At 46.6% G+C, this 15,665-nt stretch overlaps 1 protein-coding gene across 1 annotated transcript; it reads left to right on the top strand.

The window, feature by feature from the left end:
• Window positions 1–6,084: 6,084 nt before the first annotated feature.
• On the top strand, window positions 6,085–15,334 carry CXCL14 (C-X-C motif chemokine ligand 14). The gene is made up of 4 exons (XM_079319639.1): window positions 6,085–7,261; window positions 8,108–8,213; window positions 12,577–12,687; window positions 14,213–15,334. Exons 1-4 carry the CDS (start codon window positions 7,198–7,200, stop codon window positions 14,226–14,228), a joined length of 297 nt encoding a protein of 98 aa, XP_079175765.1. The 5' UTR covers window positions 6,085–7,197; the 3' UTR covers window positions 14,229–15,334.
• The last annotated feature ends 331 nt before the right edge of the window (window positions 15,335–15,665 follow it).

Genomic DNA, 15,665 nt, shown 5'->3' with positions numbered 1-15,665 from the left:
GGCTTTGTGCCCAAGCCAGTCTCAGTGTGTTGCAGTGCTTGGCCCTGGCACTGCCATCCTTGCATGTACCCCTGTGCACAGGCACCCCAGGCACTCCTGCACACCACCACAGGAGGGGCTGGGAGATTATTTCCCTCTATACCTAATCACTGTACTATGATCATTTTTATCTAATGGCTTCAATTCTTGGTGCTGGGCAGTTTTGTTGCTGTGGTTACTCTGTGGGCAAATGTAAACAGCTCCCAGTCACTGGGAACAAGCACAAAAACAAACCTTTCAAAGGCTGCTGAGATCTTCCATTGAGTGCTGTATCCACACACCCACAGACTTTTGGGTGTTGGTTTTTTTGGAAAGATAAAGCCACAAGTCCAAAAAAAAAAAAAAACAAAAAAAAGAGTCCAGAAGCCACCAGAGAGAACAACCATAGAATAGATCAATATCAATTCTATCAATACATAGAATAATCGTGTCTCCCTGGAGGGACAGTCACACCTTCCCAGTCATTGCCTCGTGTGTGGGATCCCCAGGGCAGCTCTGTGCCTGGATGATATCCCTGGATTATGAAAGCAGGACTTGAGGTGCAGCAGAAAGGTGATTTGACACTCTGCATGGCTTTGCCTCTGCAATTTCATATGCATCAATCATTTTATGCCTTCATCTTTCTGCTTCAAAAGCCCACCTAGAAAACAGAAAAGACCCTCACTGCAGAGATTTGCAAAAGGCCTTGAAGAGCTGCAAATATATCCCTGGATCTGTCACTGCTGCAGTGGCCATCACCCTCCAGGCACTGCAGCTCTACCCAGAGTGCCAGCAGGGCACACAGGCTCTGCTCCTGCTGCTGTGGCTCATGGCAAACACACACACACACCAAGCTTTGCTGCCCTCTCCCCACAGCACCTCTTCCCTTATATTAAGGCCCATTAAACCATTGCAATGTGGACACTTCAGCAGGGTCCTGCTCACCAGCTCTCCTAAGGGACTCTCATCCCACAGAGCCATGCTGGAAGCGGATGTGCTGGAGCACATTCCTGCAAATGTTTGAAATTATGCCCAGTTTTAACAAGCTGCAGAAAGGAGAAGTGTCAGGAACGGGTTTTCTCATGCCTGAATGTTTGTGGATATTGCTGTCACAGCTCCCCACCTGAGCAAGTGCTCACCTGGAACTGCATTAGAAACTTTTCAGGTGGTGATCTCATTTGGTCCTACCATCTTGCAAAAATAAAACACCTTGTGGTTCAGTTTTCCACATTCCCTGTGCTTTTGAATATGGATGGCTTGGCAGCAGAGCCCCTCCTTTTGAGAGAAGAGGCATTAATAGCACAGAGAGAGGCTGACTGCAATCCATGACGTACAGTGACACCCTATTCTACTCTTAAAGCCTTTCATTGGAAAATCTGGCACTCACAGGTGACCCAAAACTACCCAACACAGATGGAGATGTAACCAGCAAATCAGGGTGGCACAATGTGCTTCCAATCCTGGGGAAAATGAAGGGTTTTCTGTCCAACTGCTGATGTTTTATCCAGTGCTGTGATGTTCTAACTGCACACCTGGGCACTAACACCATGTCATCACCCCAGTTCTCTCAGTTTGACACAGGAATTAAAAAACAATTGGGAAAGGGAGAACACACAAACAAGAACAGGGCTCGTGGCATCCCCATCCTTGTCCCAGCTGTCTCCCATCCCATAAAACACCATGGAGACTTCTCAAGGCTTTGGCCAGCACTGTCAGGAATGTGAGTCAGTCAGATCAAACACATTTCCTTTCTTACCCTCACATTATTCCCTCTACACTAGAGCAAGCATTGGGGTGGATGGTAAAGAAAGCCACCCAGCTTGTTGTGTGATTAAGCACAAAATAAATACCTACAGCCATTCACAGCTGAAATGCCTATTAACAAAATTGTGTAAAGTGGAAGCTGTGCTTGCACATAAAACCAATGGTGAGTTGTAACACGCAAGGAAATGAGTCAGTAGGAAATTAAACAAAACTTATTATTTTCTCAATGTAAAAAGTCAGAGTTGGGATTAATCCTTTTGTGCATATCTAGAAGTGACTCTCAAATCACCTACACAAAGAGCCAGTTCTCCTTTTTTGCCATTTTATTGCAGCCCTTTTTAATGATTCATGACAAAGAGCTTCAAAGAGCTCCAAGCCATGACAACAGTCCCAGATCTGACCTCCTTGTTCTCATCTCAGCAAAAAATCCTCCTCGGTGAATAATTTAGGTTTAGGAAGAGAGCTGCCTTAAAACTATTCCCAAGAGAAGAAGCAGTGTCTAGAATTTAATCTCATTATGGAAATAAAAATAAAAAGAAAATATCAAAAGAACACAGTGACTGCAACAATACAAGCCTTATTTTGCAGAATTCATCCATTGTGAAACTCCACAGAAGGGAACACAGCTGTTTTCCCTGAAATATTTCCTGTTTCCAAAGACCAAAGATGAAATCCAAAGCTGTGCCTTTCAACTTAGGACGGACACATACATGCAAGGATGACACAACTACTGTTGAGGGCTATTGAGGAAAGAAAAAGGTCATTTAGAGCTAGAGGTGAAAACATGGGCTTGACCACAGGCTGCAACACATCCTCCAGTAAGTTCAGCATGGCAGGAGCAGGCTTTGCAACAGCCTCCCAAAATCTGAGGCAATCCACCCCTGACTTCAGGCTTGGAATCAAGTTTTATATTTCCTCTGTTGCAAGGGCTGAGGGCCCAAAGAGAATGGTTACAACACCAAGAAGACATTAAAAAGGAAGTGCAGGATTCAGAAAAAAAAAAAAAAAAAGCATACAACATGCATCACCTCTGTACACCTCCACCTTAATGCTGAAATTTCCAGTGAGCATTTAAGTCTAATTCCTCCTCCAGATTCCTGACACGATATGCAGGGATTTTGTCACGCCACTACTAATTTTAATCTTCTCCTTGATGAGCTGATAGGGATATTCTTAGACATTAAACTCAGATGAGCCATTCACAATTGCCTCAACAGCAATAAGCAGCTTTGGTTTCATGGCCACTTTGCAAAAATTTCTCACCATGAAGAGCACCTTCATCTTCCCTCTATGAAACACTGTGATATTTGGAAGGACAGTTAATCCAAATCATAGATTGCCTTGTGCTTGAAATAACCAGTATATCCAAATCCAGCTGAATACTGAAATATTTCTAATAATGGGAATGACTGTAATACTGCATATCCTGGTCCTTGGGATGCAGATGAACACCTAAAGGAACTGTGTGATGGCTTAGGAAGTTGTGTACATTCACAGCAGGAGGAAAAGCCTCACCTGGGGCCAGATCAGGGCATGGACCCCACCCAGTCTTGTTCTGAGCACAAAGACACAAATGTCCTTGCCCTGGCAGATTTAACAGCTCCTTTGGAGCCCTCCCATTTTGCCACCCCAACAATTTATTTTGGGAGTTAACTGCCCCATTCCAGTAGCTCCCCTTTCAAAGGGCACCGTGCATTTGGGGGTTGTCTCCCTGCCTACAAGCACAAATATTTTGCTCCAGCTCAGCTACACATTGCACTGAACAATGTATGATTTCAGCTTCCAGGTGCACAAAAATGGTGAGGATTTTGCTTCCAATGGTAGCCCCTTTGCTAAAACTCTTCTTTCTTATTTAGGAGGAGGCAGCCACTCACTCATGCCCTCCATGTCACAAATTGCCCTCCAGGGTGGCAAATCACCTCTGGTCCCTCTGGGTCTCACCCTCAGAGGCAAAGCCAGGCTTCAGCCTTGGTTTTCTAGAGAGCCTTATGCTGGGGCAGAGACCTGAAAAGCTCAGAGGATGGGATGAAATGAGAGTCCTTTCAGCAGCAACAATGCCCCTGCAATTAGCCCAGAAGGGCAGGTGGCACACTGTGCACAGGTAGAGTGATGCTCCCTGGGGACACACGGCTCTCTGAGCTTGTCCCATCTGCAGCCCGAGGACAACAGCAGCGCCCTGGTGACCGTGTCTGCTCTGAAACAATTCCTTTGTCTGGGGCAAAACCCAAGCCCTGATCAATTACTCTGCAACGGGGTGGCTTTGTGAGGTCTGAAAGGGATGCTTCAGCCTCTTGCCCTGTGCTCACCTGGCCTGCCCTCCACAGCCTGTGGAGCACTGGCTGCTCGTCAAAACACATTTGTGGGGCTTAGCAGATCTGCTGGAAATACCCCAGGTACACCAGTGTATGCTAAGTAATTCAGCATATGATTGCACTAAGAAAATATATCTGAATTATCAGAGGTCCTTTTGGGCCAAGACTGTAGTGAATTCCATATATGTTTCCTTCTCCTCAAATAATTTCCTAAAACTTCTTCTGTGATTGTCATTTTAAGACAAAGCAGGTGTCAGAGACATCTGTACATGGCCATCAAAATCTGTCACACCAGGCAAGAGGCACCTTTGAGCTCTCAGAAATAATTACTGTCAAAAACAGTGCCTGGCATAAAGACACTGAACTGTCTGGACACACAGTGAGAGTCACCATATGTGTACACACACCTCAAATACATTAATTTCTGCATGAAACTTGCAACTAAAACAGCAGTTTGCTTATTCCATACTTAATAAACTTGGTTATTTCATTGTGAGAAGAGTCATACAAGAAGATGGGATTCGCTTTTTGAAAGCACGAGAATTTCCTTTAATTTTTCTCCAGCCTGTACATGAGTTCCCTGGTTTGAGGAAAGTTCAAATTGCCGTCAGCTAAAGCTGCACCCAAATTCTTATTAGCAGAGGGGGAAAGATTTTTCCTTACCACAACTCTCCCTGAAGCTGTTCCTACACACAGTGCAGAGAAAGGTGCAATGAGGGAATTACCCTAAAATGCAGCAGGGAAGGATTACAGCCGTGGATATGGATGCTTTTCAGCCAATTCTCCCCTCCTCCTCCCCCTTCATTTCCTGCCCCATGCCCAATGAACATCTTCATCACCAGCTGATAGTAATTCTAAAAAAGCCTTTTGTATTCTCCTTGTGATTTTGGGGTGGGTTTTTTGTAAAACAAAATTGGGAGTTTATTTGAAAGATTTGAACTGAGACCTTCCATACCTCAGCTGCTCATTTTCATCCCAGGCTCTGGAACAAACCTCTCTCTTGAGTCCTGTTGGCATTTAATAACACAGCCCACAAACCATTCCTAGCAGGGTGCAATGAGAGCTGCTGGAGCTCGTTTAGAGCTGCACAGCAGAAACACCAAAAGCACAACAGAACTATGCCACACCTTCTCCCTCTGCCCAGCTGTCCCAGCAGCAGCCTCACAACCCCAGAACAGGCCCTTCACCCCAAAAGCTCCATGCCATGTCAGCCAGTGCCCCCGGCACTGTCCCTGATGCACAGCCCCTGGCATTCCCCCATGGCAGGCAGAGCAGTGCAGGCAGGGCAGAGCGGGCAGGGCACAGCAGGAAGGGCTGTGAAGGCAGGGCAGGGCAGAACAGGCAGAGAAGTGCAGGGCAGAGCAGTGCAGGCAGGGCTGTGCAGTGCAGGCATAGCAGGCAGTGCACACAGGGCAGAGCAGGCAGGGCAGGCAGAGTTGTGCAGACAGGCAGAGCAGGCAGGGTTGTGCAGACAGTGCAGGCAGTGCAGACAGGGTTGTGCAGGCAGTGCAGTGCAGGCAGAGCAGGCAGGGTTGTGCAGGCAGAGCAGTGCGGGCAGGGTTGTGCAGGCAGAGCTGTGCAGGCAGGGAGAGCAGGCAGGGCTGTGCAGGCAGAGCAGGCAGGGATGTGCAGACAGAGCTGTGCAGGTAGGACAGGCAGTGCAGTGCAGGCAGAGCAGGCAGGGATGTGTAGGCAGAGCTGTGCAGGCAGGGCAGACAGTGCTGTGCAGACAGAGCTGTGCAGGTAGGACAGGCAGTGCAGTGCAGGCAGGGCAGGCAGTGTAGCGCAGGCAGAGCAGGCAGGGCAGAGCAGAGAGGTTGTTCCCGCATGTCGGCACGTCCCGCATGGAGCCAGGGCCAGGAACACGGCAGCTGCCTGTGCACAACGTGCAGCCTGTGTGTGGTAGGGCTGTACTCGCAGGCTGCCAACACCCGGCCGGGAGCGCAGCGGGATGGCCGCTGCCAATGGGAGCCGGCAGGAACGAAGCCATGTGGGAAACTTAAAATGCAAGTGGAGCTGGGAGTGCGTGGCAAGCTCTCCCCAGGCGCTGCTGGGCTGGCAGGACGGCTGCTTTCGGTCGGTTCTAATAACGGGAATGGCTGTGAGCGGGGCTGGGATGAGCCGCGGATCCGCAGAGGCGTTTGGCGTGTGAATACACTGCTGCGAAGGCGATTAGATTCCACTCTGATCTCCACCCGTTTCATTTAGACAAAAATCTGGAATCTGTATTCAAAGATGCTCTTTTAGCTATTTCTGAAATCAGAAACAGACTCTGCAAGGGAGGAGGAACACGTATTTACGTCCATGAAATTCCTGCGTGTTGCCCTGTTCTTCATGGGGCAGAATACCGTTCGAGTGTTCATTAAAGCAACGATAAACCGAGCTTATTTCCTAAAGCATTTCACCTAACGACGCTTTTAGAAATCTTTTCTCATTTGATTCACTAAACTTTCCTTTAGATTTAAAAGCCTGCTAAAGCTAGAAAAATTAATATTTAAGTCAATCTGTGACAAAAGGTGACACCCCTTCCCAGGTGAGAACGAGAGTACCCAAATCTTATTTCCAAGGTAGATGGGAATTTCCGCGGAGCGCTGGCATCCCTGGGGCGCTCACAAGCGGATGGTTTTTCAGCTAACAGCCCTACTCCTACAAACACACACATCACCGTCCCCACAGCCCTCCTCTGATGGGAAGGTCCCGGCTGGGCAGGGGCAGGGGCAGGGGCAGGGGCAGGGGCAGGGGCAGGGGCAGGGGCAGCCGCCCCATCGCCTGCGCTCCCTGCGGGGCGTTCGGGGCGGGGATGGGGGATGTTCCCCCGCCGGGGTGCCGGTCCCCCCCTCCCCGCCGGGGCTGAGGAAGCGGAGGGAGCCGTGGAGTTGCTGTGCATATTAATGAGCCGGGAGCGAGGGCAGCGGGAGCCGCTTTAAAGGAGGAGAAGGGGAGGCGGCGGCAGAGCGCAGCAGCGCCGGGAGCCGCTCCGCCGGGAGCCGCTCCGCCGTGCCCGCCCTGCTGATCCAGCCGGGACAGCGGCTCCGGGGGGACAAACCACAGCGAACCGACACCGCAACCCCCAGGCGGCTCCTCGGGTACCTGCTGTCTCACAATGAAGCTCCTGACAGCAGCTCTGCTCCTGCTCTTCATCGCGATGTGCTTAGCCAGCGCCGAAGGTAAAGTGGTTTAATCTGCTTATTCCCGTGTAAATCTCTTTTCCAGTAATTTGTGTTTGTGTCTTGATAGCCCTGGCTTGGGTTCAGCCATCCCCTGCACGGTGGAAAGGTGCGATGTATGGAATCTAGGAGTAAGGGAGCTGCAGGTTATTTGAAGGTGAAGTAGAGGTAAAATACAAGGGATAAAGTTGTGTCTTCACTGCAAGGCGAAGAGCTCGCAGTGGAGCAGGTCATGCCGCGTTCTTCGTTATTCAGGAATAGAGCTCAAGCATCTCCTTTGAAACTGAGAGTGGTTTTCAGGGCAAATAGGGCAGAACTGGATGTGAGGTGGTGGCACAGTTTGCGTTTTCTACTGTGTACAAAAATGAGGGTTTAAAAATGCTTAGCTTTTGTCCTACAACTGCACCACAGCATCCATGCAAGGAGAAATGACTCAAAGTCCTACGAAGTCCGAGTGAGACACGAGTGAATGAGAAAGTAGCCCAGACACGCACTTTCTTGCTCATTTTAAAGTGAGTTGTGATTCTTTAATTTCCTTTTGTTGAATACAATTGTATTTAATCACAGCAGGTGCACTTTTAAAAATCTGCTATTTACAAAGTCCTGGAACATATGTAGTGCTCTAATACATATTTCCCAGACAGTCACTACCTTTTCCTGGGATATACCAAAGGAAAAAAAAAAATCTCTTTTTAGGCTCAACAGCATTAAAAAAAAAAAAATCTTTTCCACCAAAGCTAAAAAGAGCAAATTGAAGTTTTCCTGGATGCACATAGGCTGGAGGGGAAGGGACGCTTGGTATGCAGGAGGCTTTGCAGGCAAATGAGAAAATGCTTTCTCTTGTAGGCGTGAAGTGCAAATGCTCAAGAAAAGGTCCTAAAATAAGATTCTCTAACGTACGGAAGCTGGAAATAAAACCGAGGTACCCATTTTGCGTGGAAGAGATGATTATGTAAGTTTTCCTTCATTTATTGCTTTCTGTTTCCCTGTCAGCTGAACTGCTTCACCTTATCTGGAAGTTCCTTCTTTGTTCTTTGTTTTCCTCATGCCCTGGCATGCTAATTCCTGGGAATAGTAATTTGCTGCATCAGATGAAAAAAAAAGGAAAGGTGTAGTTTTGACCAAAACCCCAGGTATCATTTTTAGACACTTTTTTTTTTTTTTTAAATCAAATAAGTATTTCCAGAATGGGTAGCTGAAAAAGATTATCATTAGTTCAAGTGAAAACAGGGACAAATCCTACTCCGAGTTGCCTGTTAAAACTCAGAACTATTTACTCAAGTTATTTTGAGCATGCAGAAGAAACATGAGCAGAGTTTTGTCCGTGGTGGTTTCTGCAAGGAAGAGTTACCCCAGCCTGCATTGTACCAGAGGAATCCCCTTAACCTGATGGGTTACTCAGGATGTAATAAAATGCTTTCCTCCCAGTGTCCCTGCAATTCAGGACCAATGCTGCTGTGAAATCTCAAACTGATGTAGTGGGTAACTAAGCTGAGGCAGGTACAGCAATTTTCTACATAACTAAAAAAGGAAGGACTTTTTAGAATTTTTAATATGGGTGGGCTTGTCTTTTTTTTTTTTTTTTTTTTTTTGGGGGGGGGGGGGTGTTTGGATATCTTAAGATTGCCCCAACAAAGCACATCCAACCAGCAGCTGGATAAGAACCAGAAGGGCAGATAAGCCAAAAAGACTGCACTGAGCCCCTCCCTGCCACCTAAGAGGGGAGGAAAATGGTCCCAAGGTCAGCCACAGCCCAGGAGACCAAGGAGTGATTTGCTGCAGCTCTCCCATGGAACTGCTGCTGATGAAGGGGATCTGTGCAGGCTGCACACCACCTGCAGCACCTTGCTGTGCCCTGGGGCTGCACTGCCCTCCCACCTGGCACCAACACAGGAGCTGTCCCACCTGGAACTGTCTCGCCAGCTCAGCAGAGGGCTTGTGCAGAAGGAATGGAGATTCAAGCTTCCTTAGGCTTCCTCCAGAGGCAGAGCAGCATCACTGTGAGCAATGCCGAGCTCAGGGAACGTCAGACCCACGTCTTTAAACCCAAACCTGAACAGATTGTGACCTGAACAGAAACATTCTTGCAGAGCAACCCTGCCTGAATCAGCTCCTCACGGCTTCACTCTGTTTGCTTTGGCCCTTCAATAGTAAAATGATGTCCTAGAGGGACACTGACTCTTGGCATGCCACTCCAGTTATTTGCCCAAAAGTAGATGGTGGCCAGGGGGTATGAAACTAATCTCATTAATGCAACATTTTACTCCCAATCAGAAATCTGGGAAAGTCAGAATGCCATGCAGGAACAGTTGCTTTTCCAGCCTGTCAGGGCAGATGTTGAGCAATTCTATTCAAGGCTGAGGGTTGTCCAGGGTTTGCAGCAGCTGCTGGGACAGAGCTGTCCCATGGCTGTCTCATTGCTGGGGGTGTCTGTCCCAGCTACCCTGATGCAGCCTGAACCCAACACTGAAAGCACTGAAATTAATATTCTGGGAACCAATTTATCCAGGAGTCTCTGGACATGGCACTAAAGGAGGAGCTAAATTCCTGCAACTGAGCTTTTGTTGCTGCAGTGATAATCTAAAATGGGTTGTCGAAGCTGTGTCCCCTTCTGCCCTCCTTAGAAGCTCCCATAGAGCAGAAACATGATGTAAATTGTGTTGGATAGAGGAGCAGTGGGTTTGGGGGTGCAGTTAGGGAGGTTGCAGCCATAAACCCCCATCAGAGCTGTGCCACAGGGTAAGAGACAGACTGAGTCCTCAGTCTAGTCAAAACCTGTCATTATTCATGGTATATCTAGCAGTAATTGTGAGTGTATCTCTCTCCTGGAATGAGGGGAAGCAGCAGAAAATAGGAGGGAAGTTTAATTCTTTCTACCTGAAATGTTCTGAAACACCCCCACCCATGTTTTGCCCCATCCCAGAGTGTGGAGATTTATCATGCTGAGAAGAGCTGATGGGAAACAGGCTCCCAGTAGTGGCTTTCTCCAGGGGCAGTGAAGGTAATGGCAGTTCCCACAGCAGCCTGGGGTGAAAGCACCAGAGCCAGGATCCCTGAGTTCATGGGGACAGGGTATTTGTATGCAGAGGTGCTCTGTCCCTGCAGATGAGATGTGTGGGGCACAGGGTTCTGGGGTAACAGATTAACTTGGGGTGTTTCTCACAGCCCTGGAGGCATGGACATACTGGGGAGAATTTTGGCACAGGGATACTCAGACACCAGGGTGAAGGCTCCAGCCACCAAGCCCTGGGCAGCAAAGGGACAAATCCCACTGGAGGAATCTTACTGGAGGTTTCTTATGCTTCACCCCTTCTCCAGCTCTCTCAGCCTCTTCTTGCAGCCCATCCAGCTAACTCCTCACTCAGTTAGAAGCTTCCACAGCACCTCTTAGGCACAGCTGTCAGACCAGCATCCTCTAAAGCAGGTCCAGGTCATCTCAGGGAGCCCAAACATGCTGCCAACCCAACCCTGCACCCATCAGGGACTGTCTGAAAATGGCAGAGGGCCATGGGGCTGCCTTGGGAACATCTCTGCTGTCCACCCTCCAGAACCAAAGCAGAAAAGCTACATGTGATGTCAAAACAATACATCACCCTGAGGAAAGAGAGACCTCACCTGAGAGGCAAACCATGGATCCCTTCCTGCTCAGACTGCAGACTGGTAATTCCAGAGTGTCCTTCACTGCTTCTGGTGCAAATGTAGGGCTTGCAGCTTTTCAGAGGCAATCCTGCTCCTCTCCTCCTGCAATTCAGCTTGTCCATCTCTTTCTGGAAATATCCTTTATGCTCTGTCAGAAGAGAAACTCAAGCCAAGGTCTGGATCAGCCAGTGCAGATGGCACAGCTGAGGAGGTGGCTGCTGCATGGAGAAACCTTGCTCTGCCTCAAATCCCTTAAAACTCTCATCATTCAAAGCTCCAGGAAAACTCTCCTTCTGAAGCACACTCTGCTCTCAGAGGAGTTGGCTGAGAACACCCTTAGAACAGGGTTAGTCCATAGTTTTTAGCAATGACCCTTCTCTTTCTGATGCCCACAGCCATTAAAGGCTCTTCATCTGCTTTCCTGTGCATTGGGGGAAAGTCCACGTCCTCCCAGAAAATAACCTGGAAAATACACCTTAACACTGTGGGACCTTAGCTGGAGATGGAGCAGAAAAGGGGAGCAGGGAGGAAGGCTAATTGAATAGAAAGTCCTGCTTGAACACCTTGTGAAACCTTGAAATTGAAATCCTGGTGAGACCCTCAGTTCAGTTTATTCAGGCAGCATGTTTTAATTTGTGAGGCACCAGGAGGGCAAGCTGAGAAAGTCTACAAGGCATTTTGTCTTCCTTTCTGAACCAAATCATTAAAGAATCCCTTCAGTATATGCAGGTATTTCTGGGTTTCTGTTATCATTACACTCAAGTCTCTAGCAGCATTTCATTAATTCCACTGTAGGGTTTTAGTTAAACCAATGACTGGTTTTCCCTGTTACGGTTGGTATTTCCAGAAAATTATCAATTCTAATACAAATTGTCAATGTGGGTTGGTTTTTGGATGTTGGTTTGTGTTTTTTTTAAATCACAAAATTAATAAGAAAACCAAAAATGTGCTCAATTTTGAACCCCAAAAATGGGGTGGTGATGTTTCTGGAAAGCCTTTCTGTTGGGACCCAACTCCAGATCCCTCATGTCACCTCAGCTGTGGCAGCCTCACTGAGCCCTCCAGGTGGCAACCTCAAACAAAAAGACTTTTGCCACGTTGTGTGTCCCAGCATGCTTGGTCCTGACAATAAGGGGACACCAAGCTGGCAAGGAGAGCAGGATCAAGTGTGATCAGAGGAGGCTGAAGCCCCCAGGGCTGGTGCTGAGGCTCAGAGCTTGGCTGTTGGGCACTCAAGCTCTCTGCCACATGCAAGTTTTTAAAATACTACAGAATTAAGGGAAAAAATTAAAAATAATCAGTGAAGCAGTTCTGATAATTTCTCTTGGATGAAGTATTGTTGAGTGTACTGGAACTGTCTCCTCATGCAAAGTCCTTGTGGTTGCCTGAATGAGCTCTAATTAAATTAATTAGGCTCAAAAGATGATATCTAACACTTAGGCAGAGCAAACCCACTGATTAACACCAGTGGGTATGTCTTAATCTGATACAGCCTGCACTGAGGAAGGGCAGCTGCTCTGACCTTATCCCATTAAACTCAAAATATCTGCATCCACAAAGCACAGAGCTGCAAAACCCTTACCCTGCCCTGCTGGCTGAGCCCCTGGCCATGCTGGCAGGGTGGAGGGGAGCAGGGGGTGTTGTCATGTGCTGTGAGCTGTCCCCTTGCCTTGCAGTGTGACACTGTGGACACGGGTGAGGGGGGAGCAGCAGCACTGCCTCAACCCCAAGCGCCAGAACACCGTCAGGCTGCTCAAGTGGTACCGGGTGTGGAAGGAGAAGGGCAGGTAAGCCCCAGATGCTGCGTGGCTGAGGATCCTGGAGGCAAGTCAGGCAACCAGCAGCGTTCAGGAGTGGGAAAAACAGGAAAATGCACATGCTGGCAAATGCTCCATCCAGCACAGAGGATGTATTTCGTTACCAAAATTACAATTTTAAATGGGTGTTCTTGATATTAATTCTTTCCTGACACATGCAATTCTTGCTTCTATTCTGGCATTAGGCTGTTCTGACTATAAATAGTAATTATTTTTGGGTAAAATATTCATCAGCTGACGTTCTCAGTTATTTGCATGCACTCATCTCCCTTCTACGGGTAAAAATCCAACATGAAAAGCTAAACTACTTTTGCACAGTCATGAGAAAAGCAGTCAGGAGAGATGGGAAGAGGGAGCCCTGTCCCACACTTCAGTCACACCACCTCAGCATCATCAGTGCTTGATGGCACAGGCATTTGCTGATTTTAGCTAGTGTATGATTCCCAGAAAAATGATAATTTTCAGATAAAAACCTCTGACAGCTTCTCCTTGCAAAGAGGGTTGTGTTTTTTCCTAAGTCACAGGCAGAAGACAGAGAGTGAGACATGAATTCCTGGTGATGTCCCCACAGGTAATTAACAGGAGCAGCCCAGCTCCTGCCATGTCTCCAGCCATGGCTCAGAAAGACCCTCCACACACACACTACAAACCATCAAACCCTCCTCCTTCTCATCTGGTGGGGAATTTCTCCCCAGAGTGAGCTCAATAAGGCCAGGGAGCAGCAGCTGCTCTCCCTGCAGGCCCAAGGGTGCCAGAGATCCCCAGCCCAGGCAGTGCCAGGGCACAGCAAGCCCCTGGCCATCTCCCCAAAATCCTGCCAGCTCCCTGCATCTGCTTCACAAACAGAGCACGTGGGGAAGCCCTGGCTATTGCATAACCACATATTTACACTCTTTCCCGTTTTGGGGTTTTTTTTGTTTTGTTTTGTTTTGTTTTGTTTTTTTACATAAAGCAGTCATTAAGATGACAAAGGATGCTCATCCCCAGGTTTGTGCCCTCAGGAAACACCCAGACAGACAAGCCCATCAAGTTGTGGTGTCAGGAAATAATCTAGAAAAGTGAAATAGAGTAATATTATTGCAAACAACAGATACTGTGAATGCACTGTAAAATATATACAGCCCAATATAAGCTTCAACATTCATATGTGAGATAGGGATTTTCCAGCATTTAAAGTGAATTAGTAGATGTGGATTTCTTCATGTTATTTACCCAGATAATTATGGTAAAGTGTGTCACTCCCCAAATGCCTCTAAGAAGTGAAAGTGTTGAAGTCCAACACTCCTCCCAGATGCTTTATGGATATAGGCAGCAATCTGGTGACTGATGAAGTCAATAACTTACTTTCCAAATTATTCAGGCACAGGCTAAAATCTGGGTTATGGGGTTTTACTGTTTTTGGGTTGTTTATCATAATTTTTTATTATTGTTATTTGAAATTGAGTTTTTACCTTCCTAATTTAAACACCCTGGTCTTGGCTCTTCTTTTGTTTAGGGTTTATGAAGAGTAAGAGAAAGTGGTACAAGGAATGGAGTGGACTCCCTTGGCTGGCATAGGACTGGGCTCTACAGAAGATTGTTTCTCTCTCGCAGGCATAAGACACAAATTCTATATTATTATAAAGCACTTTTTACCAAGGGTCAGTTTTTACATTTTATAGCCGTGTGCAAAAGGCTTCCAGATTTCACAAGCATCTGTTGCATTTCCGATTTCATACCCGTCTGCTCTGTACTGAAATTAGGAAAACACATGCTTTTCGTTTTCAATAAGTTCTTTGGGGAGTTTTTTGTTTTTAATTATTATTCATTCATATTTCACTATGATTGCAATCGAGCTTTATAAGCTCATTAGGCAAACAGAACTGTTTGTGACAGTGTTGTACAGCCATGGCCTCACCCCCTGGCAGTGGGAACACTTCAGGCTGGGGTTGTTGCTCGTGTTTGCAGCCTCCACCTCAGCCAGGCAGAGCAGGGACCAAAGATGAGTTTGCTGGGGAAGATGCCACTAAAATGCTGTGGCTGTATCTGCAGAAGTGAGGTCCCTCAGCACCTTGTCAAACGAGTGTGAGCATCACTTGTGTACCTCTTTTTTAATGGACCTGAGGTCCTGCTGCAAGGCGAAGCGTCCTGCATCTCCCATTTAACCTCTCATGCATTAGAAAGCATTTCTAGGTCATTTTTATTACTAAGAAAATGTTTAATTTCTTTTTCACCTGAAGCACTTACAGAAAGTTTGTGGCTTCAGTACTGAGACATCTTAAGCTTCAAGACTATGTGTATGTTTTCCTAGATTTGTAGCAACAACAAAAAAAAAAAGCCTTTAAAAGGTATCTTTTTATGAAAAATATGATAGGGCAAGCATATAAATACCTATGTATGTTTTAGTCACAATACAACATATTAATTATTTTGAATGTAATACTTCCAATGTTAAGCAGTGCATTCCTCTTTTTAATATAACAAAACTACCTTTTCATTTGTAAATATACTATAGGAAGTCTCCCTATATTATCTCGCTGTATAATGTACTGTACTGCTAAATTATCATATGCTATTTAAATGTTTGAAATATTTAGAAAGTTGCATGCAGATTTCATATTTCTTTCTAAGACAAATGAAAAAAAAGTAATAAAAAAAAAAAGTGTTTAAAAAAATTTTACAATTGTTTGTAAATTTCCTTAAGCCATCAGGGAACTCCTGCCACTTTCAATCACTTGGTAGCTGAATTGGTTTTGGGGGATCAGGGGAAACAGTAGATCAGAGAAGCTGATTAGGGATAGGAGATCTTGATGACACTGGAATTAGAAAACATTATTCCAGTACAATTTACTTTCCTTTCTCATTTTAGGATTTGGACTTTAGCCAAACACTGAGGAATGCTGAGACATAAAGAAGGGTGATGTCATTTTCTTGTAACCATTTGTCTAGTGTTGTGTTAAGTAAACATA

The sequence above is a fragment of the Erithacus rubecula genome (assembly GCF_903797595.1).
Source record: "Erithacus rubecula genome assembly, chromosome: 16".
NCBI lineage: Eukaryota > Metazoa > Chordata > Aves > Passeriformes > Muscicapidae > Erithacus > Erithacus rubecula.
This window is presented reverse-complemented; position numbering and strand designations above follow the sequence as displayed.